Here is a 27,067-nt window from a genome sequence, read left to right as displayed (position 1 = left end):
TGAACACGAGCATAAATATGCCTTCACAGGATCCTGTCCATGTTGGTGCACAGATTGTGAGAAGAACACTTAGGAGAGAAAGAGGTTTTAGGTATAGATGCATCCTTTTGATAAAAATAAAGCCTTGTCAGCTTAGAAGCATGTCTTTGTACTTGTTCTTGACTTATACCCAAGTCCATTTAGCTCCACTAGGGTTGTATTTGAAATAATAAAATTAATATTAATGGTCGCACATGGCATAACTGCAGAACCATGAATTTATGGAATGCACAACTACTCATGCCGTCATGGTGAGAATTTAATATTCCAAAACAAAACTCACTCACGGGGGTGCTGAGCTTCGAAAAAACTTCTGGTCTGTAATAAAATGAAATTGAGTGATCAGAGTGCTGTCTGTTTATATTGTCCCATGAATTAATAATGTATAATCTAACAAATGTACACATTAACATAGTTGGCAGTTTTCTGCCAGCATTCCGTCCTAGCTTTACTGCAGTCTTGCTTTTGGCCTTGATGGTGTGTTTGAATTCTTCATAGTTTTGACGAATAATCGTCTGCTCCTCCACAGTAAAGGAATTTCTGCAGGGTTTCTCCATGTTTGCGATTGGGCAGATGCTGCAAGGACCACCCCTTTTATGTGAGCAGGCACTGATCAAGATGGAAAAACCCTGTGTTGAATTATCAAGTTGATAACCTTCATAGTACTGCTTTTCAGAATAGGAATATCTGGGTAAGTCAACCCAGGTAATGGCGTGATATCCCAAGTATGTTAATCCTGCTTCGTAATACAGGCCTCTGCTCATAATCTGGCATAATTTTACAATCCTATTGTCCAGCCTCTTTCCAGACCGTAAAATGCATTTGGAATTTAATGGCCCTTTCAAGTTTTCACAACCAGATCTTGTATTTTCTAATCAATCTTTGAACAATTTTCTACAAAGACAAAACAGAAACAAGGTGCTGGAGAGTTTTGTTAACTTCTTAGAATTGAAAGACTGAAATCCCATCTACATAAGGAGACACAACCTTTGTTATGACATCTGCAATTATGTTCTGGTCCACCCCACTGCTTTAAGTGATCCTTGAGATGCTCCTAGACTTTGATTAAAGTCCACCTGTGTCTAATTGAATTAATTGGATGTAATCAGCAAAAGCACATTTCTGTCTATATAAGGCCTCACAGTTGATGATGCTGGTCAAAGAAAGAAAAATTCAAGTCAGGAAGTTGAGAAAAATGTCCCTTAATTTATGAGCCATGTTTATGTAAAGTTATAGCTATAGGGAATGATGCAAGAAAAGGTTTTGCAGTATTCAAAGTCTAAATAAGTCAAATTTAGAAAATGCATTATACATAATTGTTCATTTGTGTGGCATATTTCTTTAACATTTTTGTGCCCTTTATTTTTTGTGTTGTCATTGTAGCTTCAAGACAGAGCAGTTTGCATTTAAGACAACCCTACATCAAAGATTATATTGCCATAAATACCAGCGTCTAAGTGTCTTGAGCAACAGAAACATTAAATGTTAAAAGGTGCATGATGTTCTCTGACAGTTTGCAAAAAGGCCCCTAAATGACTCAAATTCAACGGGAAGTGAAATCCTCCAATCTGATAACACAAATATTGAAATATTTTACCACAATTCCTAACAGACTGTGTGGATGAAGCCAGACTCTAAGCATAACTTCATTACTTCCCTGCCTAATGTTGTAAATTGCAAAGGCTGTGTCATCCTGTGGAAATGTTTTTTCTACAACTTTAGGAGACCAGTCTGCAGGGCAAGAAACATGGACGTGAAAAAAATGTAGTGGGATCATAATATTATCTTAGGCTCTGGATATTATCAGTCTCACAGTTGATGGTGAGACCTCTTCTCTTCTGGTCCAGTTGAAATGGCTTGGTTTTATTCATTTTTCTCTTTTCCACTGCCATCTCCTTTAGTAACTTAACATCAGTGCATACAGCCACACTTCACAGATACACATCCCGACCCATGTTCTCAAGTGTTTGCTACTAAGAGTGCAGCAGCTGGCAATTTAGTGCCTCACTGAATAATACTTCATCAGTACTTGCTGAGATAACAATATTTCATGCTCTCTTTCTGGGCTAACTCTACAACCAAAGCTGGTGTGTGTGTCTTGTTAGTTTTACTTACAAAGGAGAAGTCTGATGCATTTTGGCACAGCAGTCTGGGGAAGACAGCCTGTCTCTGGACTCGCTCCTCATCTTCAAACACGTTTCCATACATGAAGCCATTTAGCATTGTGGAGTGGGCATGGACATCAATGTAGAACTCCAAACTAACTCTCTGATGGAGAAAAAAAAAAGAAAAGATTAAAAAAGAAACAGCAGGTTAGATGGATAGTTAGACAGTGAGCAACAAACCACACCAGATATTCCCCACAAGAACTAAAGATGGACTCTGTCTTTGGTTTGGAGACTATGTTGAAGAAAGGCCTTGACCCATGGGACAACTACAAAACCTCCAGACAGTACGGGCTGAGAATACAGTCATACCTGAAAGGAGCCAACCACCCACACATAACTTCAATCAAGCTGTCCTTCTGAAGGGCACAGCGTAAGTACATTCATGTACTGGGGAGCTGAGAGGAATATCGTATAAATACACACAGTCTCCTGTGGATGTCCCTGATTCATCACATACACCAAACTTATCTATCAGGTTAATATTGAATTCATATTGAGCGTGTAATGTCTTTTCTTTCTGGTACACTCTGTAAAATGGATTTGATTAGATCTGTGACTCTTGCTTGACTCTGTAAGACCTCACCCTACACACACACACACACACACACACACACACACACACACACACACACACACACACACACACACACACACACACACACACACACACACGAAAACATTTCTTGTAATACAAAAGAATGACATGTTCTCTAAATTCTGGTTGTAGCTTTTAGTATAGCACAGCAACATGCAGGACCATGGTAACAAGCTGCATTATACTAGTTCATCCTGAATTTGATGGACGCAACATATATAAAGTAAAGGAAAAAGCATTTCATAGAAGAAAATATAAAAAGTCAGAATTGTAGTGAGAGATGCAGTAAACACATAAGTACAAGATTACCAGGTTTTTCTACAAACTGAAACCACTGTGGCCCATCATTGTTATACAATTACTGCTTGTTTGTCTCATTTTTAAGTTAGTGAAAATGTTAAAGCTTATTCACAAACCCTGCTCTGTTTTCTGGAAAATACTGTTGGCACTTATTAAAGAAATACAGTGAACAGCCGGAAGTGAAAAGGTGCAAATACATTGATTTTTGCAGGTGATCTAAGTGCAGATTACATATGTAATATGTGTATAGATTTGGGGAGGGGTCTCCATGGTCCTGAAACATGGGGAAGAAGAAATGTAATCTTATAGAGAATGTGAAGTTGTCACTAGTAGGTTTGTTTAGATGCCATATATTTATTTTCTTTTGCACTGATGTTGTCTTTTGTATCCACAGAATCAGAGTTTTAACTTTGAGTGTTTCTATGCTCATACAATAACAGTCAATAGTCTAATTTCTAACCTTCATAACCATGTTGAACATATCCGTCCACTGTACATTAACTAAAACACCTTTTTGATGAGTTTCAAAACATGCATCTTTATTACTGATACTGTGATTGATCAAAACACCCACCAGACATTAGAGATTACAGGGGTCCAGAACAATATCAGCTTGTTCATTAGCAGATTTGGCATTCAGTAGCAAAGTCTTTCTTCAGTCTCCTTTTTTTTTCTCCGCCACTTCATTCTACACTATATTTGACCATTTTTAGCCAAACAAGAACAAAATTTTACCAGGTAAAAAAAAAAAGCTATAAAAGGAGGTCATGGGAGAGCTTTCCTTACAACTTGTTGTTTCCATTCCAGCATGCAACATGGTGTTAAGTATATTCACAGTCATTGTCAAGTTACACACCAAGAAAACTTTTGTGAAAGTAAAACTTTACCTACTGATATAGATGAGAGTATCTTTGATTTTTTTCCTTTAATGTGACTTTGAGGTTGTCCTATTCACCATTTAAAACTCTACACAACAGGTGCTTAGATAAAGGCTAACTTTTGCTACAGCTAGTTCTGTGTCTTCAATCCCAATCATAAACCAAAATAAAAGAGGAAGGAAATGTGAGAAAGGATGACCTGGAAAAAACACTCTCACTTCAGCAGTCTTAAACTGATTCTGACAAGGGCAGGCACACAACCACCTCGACCCACACACATAGCCACACCATCTGACCCTTAACTATGAAGCAACGCCCACCAGCATTCCTCCTCTTTGCCTCCTGTCTCTATCTTATCACTTTGCCTCCCATGCTGGTTTTATCCTTCTGCTCTTCTTCTCCCTCTTTATCTTCTTCCCTATGCTTATTAAGATTCAGCACTACACCTTGTTCACTGTGGGTCATAAGGAGGAGGAGTACAGAGGAGGAATGGAAGGATAGAAAAGGAGTGGGAGATATAGTAGGGAAATAAGGGAGTGAGGAAAGGAAAAGGAAGAACACAGAGAAATGAAAAAGAAAGAGAAAAAGAAAGTGATGTGTGCTGTTGTGGTAATGTGAGTGTGTGAAAAGAGGATGTAGTGAAAAACAAAAAGAAAAACAGATTTGAGCAACAGAGAGAGAGAAAGAATGAGAATAAGTACATAAAGACAAAGAGAAAGAAAATGAGAGAAAGTAAAAGAGAGATAGAGAGAAGCATAGAGATGTGTGTAGAGATTGGCAGGAAAGAGATAGAAAGAGGGAAGCGGTGCTTGGGCGGCCCAGGCGACGCAGTGTGGCTGTGTTTGAAATTCCGCTCACAGCCAAAGCAATTTCCTGGCAGTGGCTGTGCTGTCAGCTGCTTGGCTGGCTGGCGGTGAAATATGGTGGCTGGGAGTCGGCCGCTAGCAGCCCCCGACAACCTGATGGATGGAGCCCCAGAGGAGAGAAACAGCAGCAGGAGATGGTGGGGTTGGGTAAGGAGAGGGGTGGGAGGTTTTGGAGGGAGAGAAACAACAGAAAAACAAAAGAAAAACAGAACAAGAGAGGAAAAAAGCTAAATGCAGCCAACCAGCAAAAAACAGTGGTGGTGATGTGGAGTAGACAGAGGGAGAAATATAAAGCAAGGCAAAGGGGAGAGTTAAATAAAGAATGAAAATAAAAGGATGGGTGAAGGAAAAGAAGAGGGAGGGAGGTGAAAAAGATGCTGGTAGTGTGATCCAGGTTTATCATTCAAGGAAAGGAGGGTGAAGGGAGTAGAAACCAACCAGACAGGAATTTGATGAGGGAAACCATCCTAATAATCACCTGGTGGGTGGGTGGGGGTTAAAAGTAAGGATTGGAATGGCTGGGTAGGATGATGGTGGACAAAAAAGCTGCTAAAAAGTGGAAAACTTAGTTTAGTGGACACATCGAGCGATTGCTGCTTTCATGGACTCAGGGGTGAATGTCGGCGAGTTCAAAGTAAACTTAACTTTAATTTTCATACTGCTAAGTGTGCGTAAAACTGTTTTATATATAAAGTCAAACTCAACACTCATCCAAAAATATGCAAAAACTATCTACATTCATTTGTGTTTGTTGCACATCTGGGCCATGTTTAAAGGGATTGATGGAAACTGTGCTGACCAGAACAACATAGATTTCATACTTTCTTGATGAATCAGGCTTTGTTTATATAGCATTTACAAAAAATAAATAAAATATAGCACAAAGCGTGTACACATTCAAAATAAATAATAACAATAAAAAGAATCAATAGTGATAATGATAAAAATCCCACAGATGACTGCAACCGTCCCCCAACTACCACCCAACTGTAAAGCATTGAGGAACTGTCTTCTGAATAAAGAACTTGAGGCTATCAGAAACAGATCTAATATGTCTTACAGATTTGCAAAGAGGAAACATCAGAGGCAGGCTAAAAAAAAAATACAACAGAAAAAAAGTTCTTAAAAAAGGTCCCTAAATAATATTGGTGCTGTAATATAAAAAAAGAGTAAATGAATAAAAATAAGTTAATTTTAAAGCTAAAAAATAGACTGAACATAGAAATAAGTAGATATAATAAATCTAAACTAGAATCAAAACACAAAAGTAAAGAAAAAAGAAAAAAAGACCAAAAGATAAAACTGACCAAGCCTACATTGAAATTGACAAATAATGTAATAAATACTATTAATTTTGAAGCATAATAACAAAACAAACAACAACAAAGAAAAAAACGGTCTTGTCGCTGTGACACTCAGGCACATAGATGTGGGTCATAATGATGAAAGGATGGGCTTTAGTTCGTAGTTTGAAAATATATAAAAAGGGCTTTTCAACAAGACCTGACACATTTCTGGAAAGTTTATGAGATAAAAGAAAACCAGAAAACCAAATATCAACTGCCAAAAATTTAGAACAAACACTTCTTCAGCCACATGACCTAAAATTAAACAAAAACAACAACAAAACAGCTCAGCTACCTTCAAAGACATGGATATTTTAATATATCAATGAATAAATATTAAATATAATTGTTAGGTTTAGCCCTATTTGGCAAGTCGCTATGGGTTTTTGTGTTGCAGCGGATCACTCATGCCATGCTAAAAAAAATGGTGGGAAGGACCTATCCCAAAATATGGCTTCAAATTTGAAAATAGACTGAAAAGCCTATTCAAACTGTACCTAAAACACAAAGTGAGCTTGGGACCAAAACAACAGCAAGTATATTGTCAGAGATTTTTTGAGTGAGTGAGTCAGTGAGTAAATAAATAAATACCACCAGGATAAACAAAGTATTTTTAATTTAATTTAATTTTTGGATATTTTAGGCCAATTAATCATACAGGAAACCAGCAAGCCTACCATGAAAGAGCCAACATGGCTCATGGAGGATGCATGACCAATAGAGCCATCTGGCATAGATATGTGTTCATAACATGAGAGGGAAGATCTGCACAATGAGCCATTTTAATCAGGTGTGGTGAAAAAGGGAAATATCTAAAACCAGCAGTACAGTTGCCTTCAAGGACTACAGTTACCCATCTCTGATCTAGAAGAAACCCACTCACCTACAGAGAGACCAAGCACAAACCTTAGGTTCAGCACCTCAAACCTCATCATATAACACTCTGGTCCTCACCCTGAATGCCTCCACATGAAGCTGTGAAGGTCTCCTTGAAGGACACCAGATGATCGGCAGTAAAAGCCATGGAGTGTCGACAATGTCATGTCCATGCTTACTGCATTGCTCAGTTAATGCCCTGTCAATCAAACTAAGATGACTCTGAAGGCCCCACCACAGTGATTGATGCTTCAATTAACAACCCGCTCTGACCTCCAGAATTGTTCATTTGAAATTGTAATTAAGCAATTAGGGTCAATTAAGAAACAGAGACTGCTGAATGAAAGTCAGAAGACAATTTGAGAGAGTGAGAGAGAGAAACTGAGTGGCCAAATTGAACCTCTCTGAGAGACATGAAAGCCCCATCTTGATGCAGAAACTCCAGCAAACTCTCAACTTGTGGTGAACTTGCAGCAACTGCAAACAGTTTAGTGTAAAACCTGGAAGGTCAAACGAATGAATTTTGTAAGACAAGTACTTATCTGCTGCATATTAATTAGATCGGGTGCGGGAGTGCACGGGGTGTGGGAGTGCAGTGGGGCCATAAATGGTGGGCTTATCTTTACACAGAAAGGAAAAGGGGCTGATTGAAGCAGGATTACAAGTTCCTGAATAAAGCTTTTGGCATCAGCAGCATATCTTCTGAGAAGAAGAGGGACTGCTGCTTGTTCAGGAAAAACTGGCCTGCACTGCCTATGCAATGCATAATATAAATCTTAAAATTATAATCAGTCTGTTGGAAGCTTGCAAAATACACATGGGTTTTATAAAGGTAAAGAACTGGTTTTTCATCTGTCTCTGCAGTTTTTGTTGTAACACAGGTCAAGTTGTCTGGTTTGCTAATTGTACATCTTGACAGTGATAATAGCTTCACAATCTGATATTATTTAAATTAATCTAAACCAGAATAGGTCTTTGATTATAAGTACAGCAAACAAAAGCAGACTTCTTGTGACAACTAACTCATTGTGGAAACACTTGCTTCTCAAAAGAGCCGTCATCAACTAACTTGCATTATTATTTTTACCTCTGCCAAGCCAGATGTCATGTATTCTTATATCAGCATGTGCTGACAACAAACTGCATTTTTCTTTAACATTTTTACAGTTTTGGGGAATTCAGGCATGTTTTAAAGCAAATGTGTCAAATTTGAACAAGTCAGGGGTGAAACTGTTCACCTCCACCCTTGTTTACTTCCTGCGTCATCGCTCTGCACACAGTGCCTAGACTGAGATACAGGAGGCGTTATCTCACATGACAGACCAAACAAAACCCAGAGGAGGAGCTGCATGTGCACCCACTCGGCCTCGAAAATCAAAGACATCGGTGAGGCAAGAGGAAAGATCTTTATCCGGATGGTGGACCTTCACCCTACTCTCCAGTTCACACCCCTCCTCTCACCTGAAATTCACTTAGGAGATGATGGAGCGGGTTGATGCTGGCCTCAGATCTACCCCCAGGCAATATGTTTTTGTCACCCATAAAATTCTGGTGTTTACTTGTCGAGGAGAAACTTTGCCAGCTCAGACTTCTCCACCTTTAAAAGATTCTCCAATATTGATCCTTGTTTTATTCCGTTTTTCGTTGTTTGCTTTTTTAGCAGGACATAAAATACCAAACGCTGCGTTGTTGTTGTTAGGCAACCATAGGGGGGTCACATATGATTGGTTAAGGAACTAGGAAGTTGGAAAGAGCAACATGGTGCCCCCTTATTATTCTATCACTCTTATTTTTGAGAAAAACTTGACAAAGACATTTTTGATGTAGGAGACAGATTGTTTATAGTGAAGCTTCCTTTTATCCCTCGCAGCAAATGGTAACATTTTAAATTATTTTTAAGGAAAAAAAATCCCAATTATTCAGCCTTTAAATGTTAGGTCATTAGCAAGGAAAACATTTTAATTAATGATTTTATCACTGAGCACAACCTTGATTTTACTTTTTTAAATGAAAATTGGTTTGACCAAATACCAGGCATCTTTCCAGAGCTTCTAAAAACAGCTGTAATCAAACCTCTGCTAAAAAGAGACAGTTTAGACAAGACACAAATAAGCAACTATAGGTCAATCTTAAATCTTCTGTTTCTTAGTAAGATCATCGAAAAAGCCATTTTTCATCAGCTAAATTAAGTGCTGCATTTGATACAGTTGACCACAATATATTGCTTAAATGACTGGAGAACTGGGTGGGCCTCTCTGGTACTGCACTACACTGGTTTAAATCCTATTTATAGAATAGAAAGTACTTTGTGTCAATAGGTAATTTTACATCTGAGCAGACAAGAATTACATGTGGAGTTCCCCAAGGTTCCATCCTGGGGCCTCTTCTGTTTAACATCTACATGCTCCCACTGGCACAGGTTATAAAGAAAAACAAAAATAGTTACCATAGCTGTGCAGACGACACTCAGGAATAAATTACAACGTCACCAGGAGACCGAGGCCCCGTACAGGCTCTTGGTAAATGCATTGAAGAGATTAATGACTGGATGTGTCTGAACTTTCTTCAGTTAAACAAAAACAAAACTGAGGTGACTGTCTTTGGAGCCAAAGAGAAATAATTAAAGGCCACCACAGAGCTTCAGTCTATAAACTCAAAAACCACCAACCAGGCCAGAAATCTGGGTGTATTGATAGACTCAGATGAGCTGAAACACTCAGTTTATTTTAATCCAAATTAAAGAACCACTGGTTCTCTGCTGTATTTCAATAGTTTTTTTTTAGAAGTAAAATGTGCATCTGTTTCTTTTAAGCTTGAATTTATAAACTTGATCATGTTTTAATACTGTTTTCCCATGCTGGAACTTCATTTCTTGCATTTTATCTATTTTCTTTCATTTTTTTCTTTCTGTTTTTATGCAATTTCTTTTATTTCTTTTAAAATGTGTTTTTAATGCACTTGTTAATGCTTCCTGCACCCCGTTGTAATGCTTTTAATGTTTTATGTAAAGCACTTTAAATTATCTTGTACATAAAATGTGTTATACAAATAAATTTGTGTTGCCTATTCGGCAGTATTGGTTTGTCTGTCTGTTTGTTAGCAGCAGAACTCAAAAAGTTATGGACAGACTTATAGAAATCTCAGAAATGGAATAAGAAACAAGAGATTAAATTTTGGGGGTGATCCAGATCTCCAAGTGGGGGGTCCACAGCCTTTTGGTAGTTGCATGAAGGGGGTCCTCATGGAAAATAGGTTGGGAACCAATGGATTAAACCACAAAAAAAAACACAAATGATCATGGAAATTAGATATGTAAGATGCTTTTATATACATATTTTTTATCAAGTAGAAGTCAACCCCTTATACCTTAAAATAGCAAAAATTTTGCTTGCATGCATCTGTAAACATATATAAATTAATTCCAGTTTTCATCTCCACTCAGTCCTCCACTGCACAGCCCCCCCCCCCCCCCCCTTCAATATACTCGCCCAACTTTGTCTCAGCTAAAACACTGTAAAACGTCTTTATAAAACAAAATGGCCAATGAGATGTTAGTGAAACTTGGTCATATATGTTTGAATTGCAACCAAATCTAAGAAAGAAAATAAAAACAAAATAAATAAATAAATAAATGAGATGACGATGTTAAAAAAAATAAGAGATAATGTTGTAAAGGACTATCTATGAGTTGATGTATGACTCGTAAAGTATTTTATGTATGACTTTCCTCGTCATTAAAAATGTAACAGCAAGATTGGTCATTTTTTTTATAAATAGGATATAAAAAAACTACTGTTGTGTTGATTATGTTAGACTACCTCAATTTGCAGCTTCCTGTCTTCAGCTGATGTTTTCAGACATATTAAGTCTGAATCTCGACTGTCTGAATCTGTGTTTCTGAGACTGCTGCCAGTACATTGGAATTTTCAGACTGAAAAGTTCAGGCACATTCATTTTACTAATAATTTATAGTCATAAGAAAACACAGTGTTAACAAAGTCAAAAACCGTATTTCCTTGGGAAAGGTCTTTGAAACAACACTGGCTAGCTGCTAAGCTTACACACAGAATACAGGGTTATATTTTGGCTAAATTTCATAGTACATATAATCAAATAGTTTGCCTCACTTTAAATGTCACAAGGGAAGCCACCAATTTCAGCTTGAGGATGAATTAGTCAGTGTGTTCAGTGAATATGATGTTTTCTTGGATTACAGGTTTGGTTGTGGTTGTTGGCCAATAAACCATGATGCTAATGTGATGCAGCAGAGGGTTTGTTCCAAGGAAAACACCTGAAAAGCCATCCTTGAAACTTGTTTGAGTAATAGTAAGAACTTTAACCCTTTGAGCTCTGTGCTTGTTTTTTGGCCTATAATAAAATTAGTATATCTCTAACCACAAGGTCTATTTGAAAACTTCTGGAGTCATAGTAAGGGGAGATTTGTTCAGATGTGCAAGGGCAAGGCAGTTTATTTGTATAGCACATTTCATGTACAGGACAATTCAAAGTGCTTTACATAAAACAAAGACATTACAGATATTTAGAATAGTAAAAGGCATCAACACATAAATTACATTAAAATGATTAAAAGCAAGATAAGTTAAAAAAGTTACCGTGCCGATTTCATGCATAGGCGCATGAGAAAAGAAATGTTTTTAACCTGGATTTAAAAATGTCTACATTTGGTGAAAGTTTAATCTCCACTGGCAGTTTGTTCCATCTGTTTGCAGCATAACAGCTAAATGCTGCTTCTCCATGTTTAGTCTGGACTCTGGTCTGGACTAGCTGACCAGAGTCTTTGGATCTAAGAGCTCTGCTAGGTTTATATTCTCTGAACATATCACAGATGTATTCTGGGCCTAAACCATTCTGGGATTTGTAAACAAGCAGAAGGGTTTTAAAATCTATTCTGTGACTGACAGGAAGCCAGTGTAAAGATTTCAAAACTGGTGTGATGTGTTCAGATCTTTTAGTCCTGGTTAAAACTCTAGCAGCAGCGTTTTGGATGAGCTGCAGATGTTTAATGCTCTTTTTAGGAAGTCCTGTTAAAAGACCATTACAGTAATCCAGCCTACTGGAGATGAATGCATGGATGAGTTTCTCTTGGTCTTTCTGGGAGACTAGACTTTTAATTCTGTTGATGTTTCTGAGCTGGTAAAAAGCTGTCTTAGTGACAGCTTTGATGTGGCTGCTGAAAGTCAGATCTGAGTCTATCAACACTCCCAGGTTACGAACTTGGTTGGTGATTTTAAGAGCCCGAGTCTCCAGGTGTTTACCAATGCTGACCCTCTTCTCTTTGCTACCAAACAGAATAATCTCAGTTTTGTCTTCATTTAATTGTAGGAAATTCTCCTTCATCCAGGTGTTTATTTGCTCCAGACACTGACACATTAAGTCTATTGGACTGCAGTCATCTGGTGACAGAGACACATAAAGTTGTGTATCATCTGCATAACTTTGATAATTAATGCTATAGTTCTGTAATATTTTACCCAAAGGGAGCATATACATTTTGAACAGAAGAGGCCCAAGGACTGACCCCTGGGGGACTCCACAAGTCATGGCCACTCGCTCGGATTCATGGCTGCCGATCGTAACAAAATAACTCCGGCCTTCTAAATAGGACCTGAACCAGTTGAGAACCGCTCCTGAACCAGTTAAGAACTGTATTCTTAACTGGTTCATTCTGGTGAAGAATACATGAAGATGGCACAAAGTACAATTAAAACGGTTCAGGGTCACCTAAAAAAGAACAACCACTTTTAGGATCAATATGAATATCCCTTCAGAATGATGCAGCTTTAGTCCTAAATCATAGTACAATATGTGATCATTATCTCTGCAAAGGCCAACTCACCAAAGTGAGTCCAAGAATGTTAATAAGTCTAAGAATGTCTGATTAAAGAAAGTAATAATTAACATCATTGTAGACCTAAAAATGCATTCAGCTTCTGAGCCAACTATGGCATCATATGTGTATCTACCATCTAGCTAGCTAATATCCCTTCACCATGGAAATCAATCTTCACTGGAAGCCAGAATCTGCAAATGAATAATGAGAAAATAAAACTGGATGCCTGGCATAAAGAGTAAAGTTGAAATGCACCATTGTGGATGCTAAAGGGGCTATAATCCCCACAGAGAATCACATTTATACTCTGCTGATTGCAAGGCAAAGCTAACAATCTTTTACTCAAATTGTTACAAGACTTCATGTGCATGCAGTTACAGGAGAAACATTCCTTAGAATGTTTCTCCTGTAACTCCTGTAACTGGTAATGCTCTGAAGAGCCAGCATCACCATGGAGGCCAGAGCACTGTGCAGATTCACTCAGGTATGAAGTTACAAGAGGAACCACAGAAGATGGAGACTGTCCACTGACCCACATAGAGCTGAGGTTCACAACAAACACCTGCTTAATTTTTTACCCTTTCAGAAACTTTACTACAGACAGGTGGGATTAAAATAAACATAATCATATATATATGTATATATATATATATATATATATATATATATATATATATATATATACATCCATCTATCCATTTACTGCTGCTGGAGTCAGGTCGCGGGGGCAGCTGTCTAAGCAGGGAAACCCAGGCTTCCCTCTCCCCGGCCACATTCACCAGCTCCCGAGGATCCCGAGGTGTTCCTTGGCCAGCCGAGAGATGTAGTCTGTCCAGCGTGTACTGGGTCTCCCCAGGGGTCTCTTTCTGGTGGGACGTGCCCGGAACACCTCACTAGGGAGGCATCCAGGAGGCATCCTAACCAGATGCCCGAGCCACCTCATCTCGCTCCTCTCGTTGCGGATGAGCAGCGACTCTACTTTGAGCCCCTCCCGGATTACCGAGCTTCTCACCCTATCTCTAAGGGAGAGCCGGGCCACCCTGCGAAGAAAACTCATTTCAGCCACTTGTATTCGCGATCTTGTTCTTTTGGTCACTACCCACAGCTTGTGACCATAGATGAGGGTAGGAACATAAATCGATCGGTAAATCGAGAGCTTTGCCTTTTGACTCAACTCCTTCTTCACCACGACAGACCGATGCAGCGTCCGCATCACTGCAGACGCGGCACCGATCTGCCTATTGATCTCCAGCTCCATCCTTCCCTCACTCGTGAACAAGACCCTCAGATACGTGAACTCCTCCACTTGGGGCAGGACTTCATTGCCGACACTCCACCCTTTTCTGGCTGAGGACCATGGTCTCGGAATTGGAGATGCTGATTCTCATCCCAGGCCTTTCACACTCGGCTGCGAATCGCTCCAGTGAGAGCTGAAGATCATGGCCCGATGAAGCCAACAGAACCACATCATCCGCAAAGAGCAGAGACCCAATCCTGAGGCCACCGAACTGGATCCCCTCAACACCTCGGCTGCGCCAAGAAATTCTGTCCATAACGGAAACAACTCTGATTTACTGCCGGCGATGCGGACCAAGCTCTGACACCGGTTGTACAGGGACCAGACAGCTCGTACAAGGGGGTCCGGCACTTCATACTCCCGGAGTAGCCCCCACAAGAGTCCCCAGGGGATAGACCTTACCAGGGAGGCTGAGGAGTGTGATCCCCCTGTAGTTGGAGCACACCCTCCAGTCCCCCTTTTTGAAGAGGGGGGCCACCACCCCAGTCTGCCAGTCCAGAGGAACTGTCCCCGACGTCCATGCTGTAGAGGCGTGTCAGCCAAGACAGCCCTACAGCATCCAGAGCCTTAAGGTCTGGGCGGACCTCATCCACCCGCGGGGCCTTGCCACTGAGGAGCTTTTTAACCACCTCAGTGACCTCAGCCCCAGAGATGGGAGAACCAGCACCAGCTACCCCAGACTCTGCTTCCTCATCGGAAGGCAAAGATTGTCTGTGTTGCTGCGCATCTTTGATGTGTCCTGCAGCTGATCCGCAGAGTGCCTCAGGGGTCATATCAGACTTTTTGGATGGGTTAATGCTGGATATTACTTTAGTGTACTGCAGGATTAGACAAGCAGAAGTTTAAGGCACGGCTGTTAGTGGTAAGATACATTAGGCAGCCACCATGTAAACATATAACAGATCAATGACACATACTAAACTCTTAAAAAGCTTCTTTTGTTGACTGTGAGAATATGAAAAGTCTACCCACAGCTGCTATTATTCTTGACCCCAGTGAATTACTCACAAACACATAGCTCGAAGTTTTTGTAAGGATGAATTAGCCAGTGATCATTTTCTTGCAGAATCTCAAAGAATCCTGTAACCTCACAGTGTAGCTCTTTGAATGGATCATCAAATTAGTGCAGATGAAATGCTGCTGTGCCTTATATTTTGTTTATTGCACTTATAGAAAAAAAACCTAAAGCTTGAGAGAAATGCTGTTGCTAATATTTGCTCAACCTTTTTTCAAATGTTAAGTCAACTAGTGATAGCTTTTACACAAATGATATGCTTCTCAGAAATGTGATTTTGCTTTCTATGGACCACCTAGATCTGAATGATAGAATTAAGTAGGCATCATAGTTTCCTCAAGAAAGGATATGAAAAAATATATCATAATAACACATATGCACCATAAAACTCTAACCAATATTTCCTCTGTTACAGAGGCCCATTCAGGTCAAAAGGGTGCATGGTCATTGACCCTCTAATGATGTAGCAGTGACAGAACATGGCAGATGGCATGACCTGCTTCAAGGATGAGAGTAAATGACACAAAACTCTGCCTCCGTCTGTCTCAGTCTATCTGATTTTCTTCCGTCTCCCTCTCCATCGTCCTCCCAGCCTGTACGGGGCTCTCAAATTGATGGTAGTATTTGTTTGTTTATGAACACAGAGGTGACTTGTAATCAGGCTGAACGGGCACAGGCAGCCCTCTGCTTCGGGTCTGTTAGTGACACATAAGCTGCCACATCTGTTTGGTGGGCTTGCCAGGAGAAGAAGAGGGAAGGAAGAGAAACAGGGAGATAGGTAGAGAAAGAAAGATGTGAAAAGAAAAGGCAGTAAAAGAAGGCAAGAGATAAATAGTTTAAAATATGTAAATATATATATATATTATATATGTGTGTGTGTGTGTGTTTGTTTGTGTACAGACAAGTTAAAAGTTGAGATTGATTGAAATACGTTGAGTAAACAGCATGCGATTGCCGGAGTCAGAGAGCTTCATCTGAATCTTCCTGTGAAAAGCAGACAAATCATCTTCCAACAGAGAAAGAATAAAGTAAGAGATGATGGAGGGATTAAAACGATGCAGGGATGATGGGGAAAAATTGTCCGTAAATCTCAAAAATGGATCAGAAATGGTTGGATGACACCAGAGGACAATTTAACACACACAAGAAGAGAGAGAATACAGGGAGGAAGAGAGAAAGACAAAAATACCAACACACTTCTCACATCAGGCAAATCTAACCGATGAGCAAGAAAGATAAAGATGGAAAGAGACTGTAGAGCAGCACTGAAGGAATCACAAACAGAGGGCATTAGGAAGGATTTCAGGGTGCAGAATCTATCTAGGTGCTGTGACAGGACCTAATACATTTGTTTCAGATAGAAAATTAATTTTCTAATATTAAAAAGGTCAAAAATGAGTCAAGGCAACAATGACCTCTTTGTCGTCCTTAACAAATTATCCAAAATGGCAGTGTCAGACTGGTGGGGATACGTTTGCCAGTGATGAATGCTTCTGGTAATCAGCCAATCAAAACGAATTCTTCTTCTGCTTTTGATAAATGAGCTGGAAAAGCAGCGCTTTAGGAAGGAGATGGGTCCATTTGTTTCTTCGGTCTCCTTTCCTTTTTTCCTCTACCCTCTTCATTTCTCTCTTTTCAAAACAAACAACAGGGTAGCTTGGGAACAGATTATAGCTCCTTGCATCACTGACTCTTTCAGCCATTTTCCCTGCTGACCGATGTTCAGCTACAGATGGTAAATGATGGAATTTTATGAAACAGTTTAACCAAGTTTGCCCTCAGATAGATGGTAAGAAAGTTTACAGCCTACTTCTGAGCAAATACTTAGTTTCTCTTTACATAATGGCTACTTGATCACACAGATATTTTATATTACATTATATATATATGCATTACTACAAAAATCCCAAACAGTTCTGAAACTTTAAATATCATTGGTTGTTCAGTGACAAGGATATTTAATTTTAGCTCATGACACTAGAAGAGCTGTGGGAAACACACAGTGTTGTTTGGTGTCAGTGATGTAACACACCAGCTGCTGCAATGCTTGTCATGAGAAACAAATGCTGCCTTTAGGGCAACAATGTCCACAAATGGAGGCAGGACTGGTAGCAGTTAGAGATCTTTCAGTCTCGAGACCTACACTGAACTTCCTTGTGTGATCAGCTGTCACTCGTTGTTGGGTGAAAGTTATATGCAAAACTGATTCAGTTATGACAACAAAACTGGTTTGTGCATCAAAATGACTAAAAATATACACTGTCTAGACATTTATGCTGTACTCTGACAAACATGTTAAAGGATACCAAGTGTGTTACAGGGTGTTACTGATTCATGATAAAGAGCTGTGTGATACTGTAATTGAGACCAGCAGTGATGCTGAAAGAGGGGAACATGAACAGACATGGGTTACCCCACAAGTTACAAACACTAACACTAGGAGGATGCTGAATGAGTGCAATACCTAGATCCATTCTACTGTCTGCAATACAATAAAAGTTTTAAAAAGATGGCTCTTAAAAGTACTAACCACATCTTGTTGTCATAAGAGACTAAACTCATCTGACTGGGATCTCTTTTGATCTAATCCTAAACCAAACAAAAAGAACTATTTCAATGGTGCTTTATTTTCTAACAGCAAATGTAGAATTGGTGATTGCTTTATACAGTACCTCCCCATGTTTGCACAAACTTATATGTAACCAGGTGGAGGAAGAATGGAAAGGTGGTATGGACATAATCTCAAAAAAAATCCACTTTGTTCAATATTATTGGTTAAAAACGTTATGCCAAGTTCAGACAGCAGGGGGACTATTTTTATTTGCGCATCAGTATCCCCGTGTTGAAAGTGCTCATGGGAAAGATTTTGACAGAAAGTGAGCAGGAAGCACTCGGTAGGAAGGAGATTTGCGCATGTCAGCGGTGAGAAACAATTTATATTAATCCTCTGTTATTTAGTATTTAAGCAAGAAAATACTGTTAGGAAATTATATAATATTATCTAATATGTTGGATTTTGTTCATATTGTGTGTTATTATGGTGTTAGGAGTGCGAATGATGGAATGAGACCAGCACATGTGGGTTGCAGGTTAATACATGTGCTAGGTAAGACCATTTCACTTTTCTTTTATGTGTATGAGATGTTTTTGTACAACATTAAATGGTGTAACATGTTCTTTATGTGCCATAAGTGTTGTACTTGTAAGGGTATGGGAAAAGGCAGTGTGATGATAATGGTTTGTTTTTATTTATCCATTTAGGTGCCACTGCCGTGTCGTGCACTGTTGTGTTGTACCTTATTGGATTGGTTCAATTGTGTTTTTTGTTTGTGTCCGCACAACAGAGATATAATTTTTGTTTGTTCTTCTTTTATGGCCATGAGTAAAAGACTCGCGAAATAATAACAAAAAAGGGGAACCAAGATCCCACAAAGACAGTTTATTTGGAGTCACGTGTGTTCGCTAAACCCGGCTACATATATATAATGTTTATATAAAGACTTAAGTAATTTTGTAAGTCGCTGACAATAAAATTGTTCTGTTATCCACATACAAGGATATGTTTGGATTAACTGCACTTTAGATCAGATTAGATTAGGTTTAGATTTTCTAAATAGATATCAAATCAAATCAAATCAACTTTATTTATAAAGCATTTTTCATGCCAAAGGCAACACAAAGTGCTTTACATGGTAAAAAACAATTTATGCATATTAAAGTAAAAACAACCCTTTGCACACCAAAGTAACATAGCAATTAAAAGAAAGAAAGAAAGAAACAAAAAAACACATTATTATCTCTCTCATATGCAGTCACACAGACATCCACACACATGCACAAACAGAGCAGTTAACCCCCCATTCTACACAAGCATGAACTCCTTAATTTCTGTCTCTTAGTATAAAAATATTAAAAGTAATAAATATCTGGCTTGACTTTGCTGTGAGGAAATTATATCTTGGGGATCAGATCACAGCAGAAGCCAGCCCACCCATGTCCACAGATGCCACCACCACAACCACCCAGACGAGGGCAGGCCAGAGTCCACACAACAGCCATAGGGCTGCAGTGCAGGACCCGGAGCCACCCGGTCAAGTGCGATCACTGTGGCAACAACCCCGAGACTGAGCAGGCAAAGCTCCCAGTGCAAAGGATCCCCATGTGGAAAATACTGGAGTTAAATTAATAAATAATACTCTCTGAGATTGTGTTTACCCAAGTCCTAGTAAGGCTCGAAAAATGTTTCATTAAGTTATAATATGTAAAACCTTAGAATAAAAGGACTGTAATTTTGTTTTATGTGAATCTAACTCCACTGGTCATCCAACACTAGAATTTTTATTTGTGTGTATAACTGTGTGTTATGGACAATTTGTAGCAGCAAAATTACCACCATTCAGTGCCAGCGACTCCACATTCACATTTGGATCTAATTTCCTTGAACATTTCTTATAATTGTTTCCCAAATCTCTTAAACATCACATGGGGGTCTGGGACAATGCCTGTGGAGAACCAAACTGAAGTGGTGGTCCTGAATTTTTAAAAGGGGAACCAGAGAATGTATCCTAACTACAGGGGGGGTCACAGGCCAGGTTTTAGAAACAAGGCTCTGGCCAATTGTTGAATTCTGAATTCAAGAGGAGGAGTGCGGTCTTTGCCCAACAGTGGACAACATCTTCATCCTTGTGAAGTTACTGAGCGGGTCATGGGAGTTTGCCAGTCTGGTCAAACTGGGCCGTGTTCCCACAGGAATTCTGTGGTTGATGCTGTGTACCAGAGCCCCTGCTGCAGGCTATTAAGTCCTCGTATAACTAATGTAACAGCTGTGTCAAAATTTTGGCACAGCGGACTCATTTACAGTGTATGCTAGACTCTGCCAGGGTTGTCCATTGTCACAGAAAGAATAAGATTGCATATACATTATAGCTGAAATTAGTGTCTTTCAGAAGGTGGCAGAGCTCAGCCTTAGGGACAGGGTAAGGAATTTGAGCATCAGGGGTGAGCTTGAAGTAGAGATACTGTTCCTCCACGTCTAAAGGTGTTGACTGAGATGGTATGGGTATCTGATAAGAATGCCTCCTGGTTGCCTCCCTTTGGAGGTTTTTTGAGCTTGCCCAGTTTGACCATGTGCCTTGGAAAGACCCAGGACAAGTTGGAGATATGATATAGTCTTTATAGTATAGAAATGGCCTTGGGATCCCCCAAGAGGAGTTGGAGAGTGTCACTTGGGAGATGGATGTCTGTGTTTCCCTCCAGAACCTGGTACTTCTGTGACCCAACTTTGAATAAGTGGAGGAAAATTAATGGAATTCAAAATCCATCCAAACTATAATAATAACTCATCTCTGTATTTACAGACTTGTAAAAGTGTTCCAAGAGAGTTCATTGATGGGATTTATGCCTCTGATTTAAGACAATTCTTATTTAGGTCAGTTTTCTTTAATAGTGTTGAGAGGAAATATTATGAGAAGTGTTAAATTTCTAAAGAAATGTTTGTCAAATAAAAGTTTACATCTAATAATACAACACAGCTCATATTTCTTCTGTGTCAAGCTTTGATTCAAGTTACATTTGTCTAGGAAATTCACAGCCAGTTACTGAAGCAATAAAAAGAGAGAACTGCTGAATTCACATGTCGGAGAGATCACTTTGGAGAAACTAAGGTGTCTGTCACACAAATGGGTGATGGGGTATCAAACTGAAAAGACTCTTTAGCAAATCAGAGGGCTCTGTAACTCTGCTTATGATGCTTATGTACAGACCTGCAGGAGTTTAAAGAGGTCATGACAAAGTCTTGGTGTTAGATTTATGATCACAATCTACAGCAACTTTGAACTGTGTCTTAATTACTCCACATAAACTACATAAAGAAAAAAAACATGCTTAAAATATACATAAATAATATTTAAGAGCAATGAATACAGGAAAAGGCAGAGCAGCTGCCAGATTTAAGTTGTTGTTGCATGAAAGATTTTAAACAGTATTGTGCAAAAAACTTGAACCACCCTTATTTCTTTGTATCTACCTTTCTTGTAATTTTTTAAAAGAACTCTTTATGAATGACTCTCCAGACTTCTTGAAGGACATTTCAAAGCTATTCTTTTGATTCTGGTGCTTTTTGTTCCATTATCTGTCAAGATGGCCCTAGACTGCTTCAATAATGGTGAGGTCTTGGCTCTAGGCAGGATTCATCACTCCACCAGACCTGCTGCCACTGATTTTCAATCCAGTTGTTATATATTTTTCTTTTCTACCTGGTTCCTTTTCTTAAGAATACATAGCCTCAGGTTTTGTGTTAGCTCTTTGCTGGGGTTTCCCCTGTATTTTAAGGAAATCAATTTCAAATACTGTTCATCTGCTGTAGATGTTTTTTTATTTAGGCCTAACACTTCTTCTTTTGTCCTCCACTTGTCTAGTTTCCTCTGATTTTTAGGAAGATGCTGCAAACCATGCTGAGATATACCAAGGTTTTGCTAATAGCTTTTTGGGAATAATGTTGTTGATGTAGAAATATTATTTTATTTCTGTCAAGCTCAATCAGGAAAGAAATGGGAGCAAATACTGTGTCTTTGTGACAGGTTAGTGGTACAACAGTCCACTGGTTCTTTCCTTGAATGAAGTGCTGTTTATATTTGAATGATTATTTCAGTGTATGTTAAATGGCTTGTCAAGCAAAAAACACAAATGATCAGATAAAAGACTGCAACTGACAATGAGTAAAAAAGCAGCCAATGCCCAAAGAAAAACCTAAAAAGACCTTTGGAAATTATGGAAAACTATTACTCAAGACCCCTTAGAAGACAAAAAAAAGTATAAATAAATAAATAAATAAAGAGTGACTTAAGTCTTGTCCACAATACTTACATTTGAGTAAATAAATGTGTTTCTTGTAATCTGTCTGACTTTCGCAGCTACCAACTGACTCTGTGTGAGATGTTTTGGAAACAGTAATAAACTGCTGCAGTCACTGCAATTTGTTTCAGCTGCTGGTAGTTATGTCAAAGGAAGAAGATAAAACATGATATTTTTGTTCTATTATTCAGCAACTGCGTTCTTTGCATTTGCTCTGCTCCTCTGGCTCACTTTATACATTTGGTGTTTATTAGCAGGAACATACAGATAAACTGTTTAGTGGTTGTATAATTAATCTCAGTAAAATCACAGATGTCACGATGACTCACATTCTCACCAAATATGCACTGCATAATGGTATTTTGGAAGCTATTTAGATTATTATAATAAGAAAATGCAACAATGTACATTAACTATGTGTTGATGTAGGCAACGAAGCAGCATCCTCTTTCTTCTCGCCAGACGACCCAGCTCTTCAGTCCATCTCCTCTCCTCCCTCCAACCACCCTTATTGGTAAGAAATGTCCGTTTCTTTAATGCAACCACACACTGTTTACCTGGAGCCACGTTGCCAGTCATTTTAGACAAGATCTCCAAACTGCTGGACTCTTTAAAACGGTAATAGTGCCAATGGCACCACCCACCAACAGTCCTAACTGACCAAAAGGGATTTTAGGGACCTTTTTAACTTTTTAAAAAACTGTGGCAAATCTTTTTTTATTAGTGGTCCGCTACCCACTCTAAACCATGGTGCAGGGCATCTTAGCAGACTACTTGGACTCAACTTTTGTCTTCAAGACACCTGCAAAACTTTGAACATTAATTTCATTGACAATTTTAACATGTTCAGGTAATTGCCCCTCATTGTTTAGATCTGACGGTTTGCACCCAAATCAATTAGGTTCACTTGTACTGGCATCCAACTTACAATGTGCAATACAATCAACTCCAAGACTTACCCCTTACATCACACACCCTCACACCCAGTTCCTTCTCTGCACAACCACAGCCGGTACAGAGCCCCCCACAACTTACTAGCTCCCCCGTCCGGCCTTTTCTGTCTAGTTCACTACTTCTTCAGCAGTCACCATCCACACACCAGGACAAAATGAACAAGCCCTGCCCTGTATCCTTGATTCCAGTTATAAAAACATTTAGGGAGACAAACAAAAGGACCACCTTCTCTCAAACCTTTGAACATGGCTCTCTTGAATATTAGATTTCTTTTAAACAAATCTTTTTTTGTGAATGATCTGATTTTAGATAATAAGATTGACTGTTTCTTTTTTTTAACTGAAACTTGGATTTGCACCGATGCATCAGTTACTCTCACCGAGGTTTCCCGGCAAAATTTTTACTTTTTATTCTCTACCAGGGAAGGAAGAAAAGGTGGTGGAACAGCTTCATTTGCTCATTGCTCAGTCTCAATAAAAACAACCTCATTATATAATAATTCTTGATTTGAGCAGCAAGCAGTTTATTGCATTACAGTCTATAGATCACCAAAATCTCCCTCTTGTTTTATCCAGGAATTTTCTGAGTTTTAATCAACCATACTTATTAAATACAACAAGATTTTAATAACTGGTGATTTAATTTGCGTATCGACAACAGTGACACTAGTGAGTTTTTAAACCTTTTAAACAGCATGTGACACAGCCTACTCACAACAGAGGACACACCCTGGACCTGGTCATAACCTATGGCCTATCCACTGGTGTGTCCTCTGTTGTTGACCTGGCTGTGTCAGACCACCGTTGTGTGTTTTTAAAATCACCAGTTTTATCCCACAGGATACCTTGGTGAGCACTGTGAGAACTGTGGGGAAACAATATATTACTTCTGAATTTTATTTACATTCAACCAAACCACTGCTAAGATTTTACCAGCATCATGTGATATTATTGTAGATAAATTTAACAGATTAAAAATGATAGTGGGTGTTTTCCTGTCAGCCTTAAAAACAGCAGTGGTGAAGCCCCTTCTGAAGAAGAGGAATTTAGACCCCACTGTTTTTAATAATTACAGACCAGTATCCAACTTAATGTTTTTAAGAAAAATGATAGAAAAAGTAGTTTTTATTTAGTTAAATGAGTTCTTAAATAGAAATATTATCTTGGTAGAATGGCAGTCTGGTTTTAGGACAAACCACAGTACCAAGACGGCCTTTTTAGAGATTGTTAATGACCTCAAATGTAATTTGGATGTACACAAACTTGAGCACTGCCTTTGATACAATAGATTTTTATTAAACACACTTAGAAGTTTGGTGAGCCTCTCAGGTACTTTTCTTAACTAGTTTTACTCCTATCTCACAGATCGATGATTTTATTTAAGTATGGATACCTGTTCCTCAAAAATCCATGAAATGAAATGTAGGGTTGCCCAAGGATAAATTTTAGGCCAAATACTTGACATCAGGAGACAGAGAGTTGATTTTCACAGCTGTGCTGATGATACGCAGCTTTATATCACTGTGTCTTCTGATGACATCCTCTTAAACTGTATTTTAGATTTAAAGTCTCGGATGGCAGAGAATTTCTTACAACTCAATCAGGACAAAACTGAAGTTTTAATTATCGGTCTTAAAGACAAGAGAGATTTCATCCAAAGTGCAGAATTTCAAACCCTCTCAGTGTGTGAGAAATCTGGGTGTCCTTTTTGACTTTAAGATGGATGTTCCACACATTAAAAATGTAACAAAAACAGGATTTTATCATCTTAAAAACATAGCTAGATTCTGCCCATTTCTCTCTTGCCAGCACCAAGGTTCTGATGCATGCTTTTATATCAATTAGAATAGATTATTGCAATGCCCTACTCTCTGGTCTTGCTAAAAAGAGTATTTCTAGTTTACAGTTACTCCAGAACTCTGCTGCACGTTATGACAAAGACCAGAGGGCGGGAACACATTACATCAGTTTTATAAGTCACTGCATTGGCTGCCCACATGTTTCAGGATTGATTTTAAGGTTCTTTTAGTTGTTTATAAATGTCCTAATGTTCTTGGGCCTTCTTATTTATCAGACCTGCTTTTAAATTATAAACCCCTGTGGACCCTGAGGTCCTCTGGTACCGGCCTGTTAGCTGTTCCTAAAGTAAGAACTAAAACTAATAGTGAGGCTTCATTCCATCACTATGGTCCTCGTCTATGGAACAGCCTGCCTGAGGGCCTCAGGGCTGCAGAGACTATTGATGTTTTTTGTTAGAGACAGTTTATTTTAGAGTAGGGTCAAGGGGTGGGGATGTGGGATTCCATGTCCATTTAGCTTGTGTGTGAGAGAATATGATTAAGTGTGTGTGCTTTGATTTGTTTTGTGATAAACTTTGAGTGTGCTTGGGTTTTTATCATTTAAACAGTTGTTCTCATTATGTAAAGCACTTTGCGCTGCTCTTATGAATGAATAGTGCTTTATAAATAAAGTTTGATTTGATTTGATCAAATATATGTCTGCTAAGAATGCAGTCCTCACTGAAAATGCACCATCTGCTTGTAAAGAGTTGTATACAACCTCTTAAGAAATCCTTTATCTCTTGTAATCCTAAAAACAAAACAAACAAACAAACAAACAAAAAAAAACTTCTCAAGGTCACAGCCAACAAATCACCATGTATAACAGGAGTGTTTGGTGCCCTTGGGTGAATGTGATAAGTAATGTAAAGCACTTTGAATGGTCAAACTGACTGGAAAAGCGCTATATAAGTACAAGTCCATTTACTATTTAAAACAATGTTGATGTCAATTATTTGTCCACTGAAAGCCTCATTATCAAAATCTGTACAGACAAAATAGAACATCTATTAACGCTGTCTTGTTACAGCCTTTTTTATCTTTATCTTTCTCAAAACTCTAGACTAACAGCTGCAACCAACCAGTGTGACTGCTGTCCAGGTAACTTTGCAGATATCGAAATATAATCTCAGTACAAGAACTATATGACTTTGCTTTGAGGTAAAAAGGTAATATTTTTCACCATCCTTGAACAAAATAATTGTGATTACTGAGCAAAGGTTTGGATGTGTTGTTGATTGATTCCAATTTCTTACTTGTTACTTTAGTGCCAAGATTTCAGTAGTCTTAACAACTAGCCCTTTTGGCACCTTATTAAAGCCAATAAGATGTCCCTGTTAAACCACTGCAGTCCCTCTTTAGTAATTCACATATACCAAACAGAGTAGCTCAGTGCTGTATCAGTGTGTGCTAAGACAGCTCTTACACACACAGACAGCTTCACCTCTGTTACTATCTCCCTTAGCAACTCAGGTGCATTAGCAGTGGAACAATTTCCACCTCCTATTGCACTTCTGCACTTTAATTTATGACCCTGATATACAACTAAAGCACATCTGTCCCAGCATGAAAGTGATGTGTGAAAAGGGCCATTGTGTGATGTATTTATGAATGCTCTAAACTCGCTTATCCTTTATGCTATTAAATAATACATTGAATATATAACTTTAGACTATAAATTTAGATTTAAGCACAATTGTAAGGTATGTTGTCACCATTATAGCTATTACTTGACTTTAAACAAATAACCACACAGAGTTAGAAGCTAATAGATGGACCACATTTGGTACTGTAGCTTAGCTACAGTTCTGCTGTGGATTCTGCAGATCTCCTGTTAATGGAGTCCTCCAGCAGAGCCCTCCAACCCTGGTAGCCTCATTAGACTCTATGCCCACTGTGTGGGATGAACATGTATGGGAGGGAAGGGGGAGCAGCAACACAGGGGCTTCTCACTGCAGAACTGGCATTGAAACAGGCATCTGGGAGCCCCAGACATGAGTAGTCTGTCTGATGGGATTAACTGGCTGTAGCAAGAGAGAAAAAGAAGAAGAGAGGTTGCCCAAGCTCTTAAATTAACTCCGCAAGATGGAAGGCAATTGTAAGGCAGAAGAGGGGCAGCAGCAGGACAAGTGCTGGTGGGGTGATTGTCAACAGCGTATAAGAGGGAAAGGAAGATATCTGCCCAGCAGGAGT

General features: G+C 38.9%; 1 protein-coding gene across 1 annotated transcript in view; it reads right to left on the bottom strand.

Annotated features, from left to right (window-relative positions):
* Nucleotides 1–27,067, bottom strand: part of agbl4 (AGBL carboxypeptidase 4) — a 357,829-nt gene that overhangs the window by 13,160 nt on the left and 317,602 nt on the right. Inside the window, exon 10 of the mRNA XM_042006451.1 lies at nt 2,155–2,307. Within this exon, the coding sequence (XP_041862385.1) occupies nt 2,155–2,307 (153 nt within the window). The remainder of the gene's footprint in view (nt 1–2,154; nt 2,308–27,067) is intronic.

The sequence above is a fragment of the Melanotaenia boesemani genome, chromosome 14 (assembly GCF_017639745.1).
Source record: "Melanotaenia boesemani isolate fMelBoe1 chromosome 14, fMelBoe1.pri, whole genome shotgun sequence".
NCBI classification, from domain to species: Eukaryota; Metazoa; Chordata; class Actinopteri; order Atheriniformes; family Melanotaeniidae; genus Melanotaenia; species Melanotaenia boesemani.
This window is presented reverse-complemented; position numbering and strand designations above follow the sequence as displayed.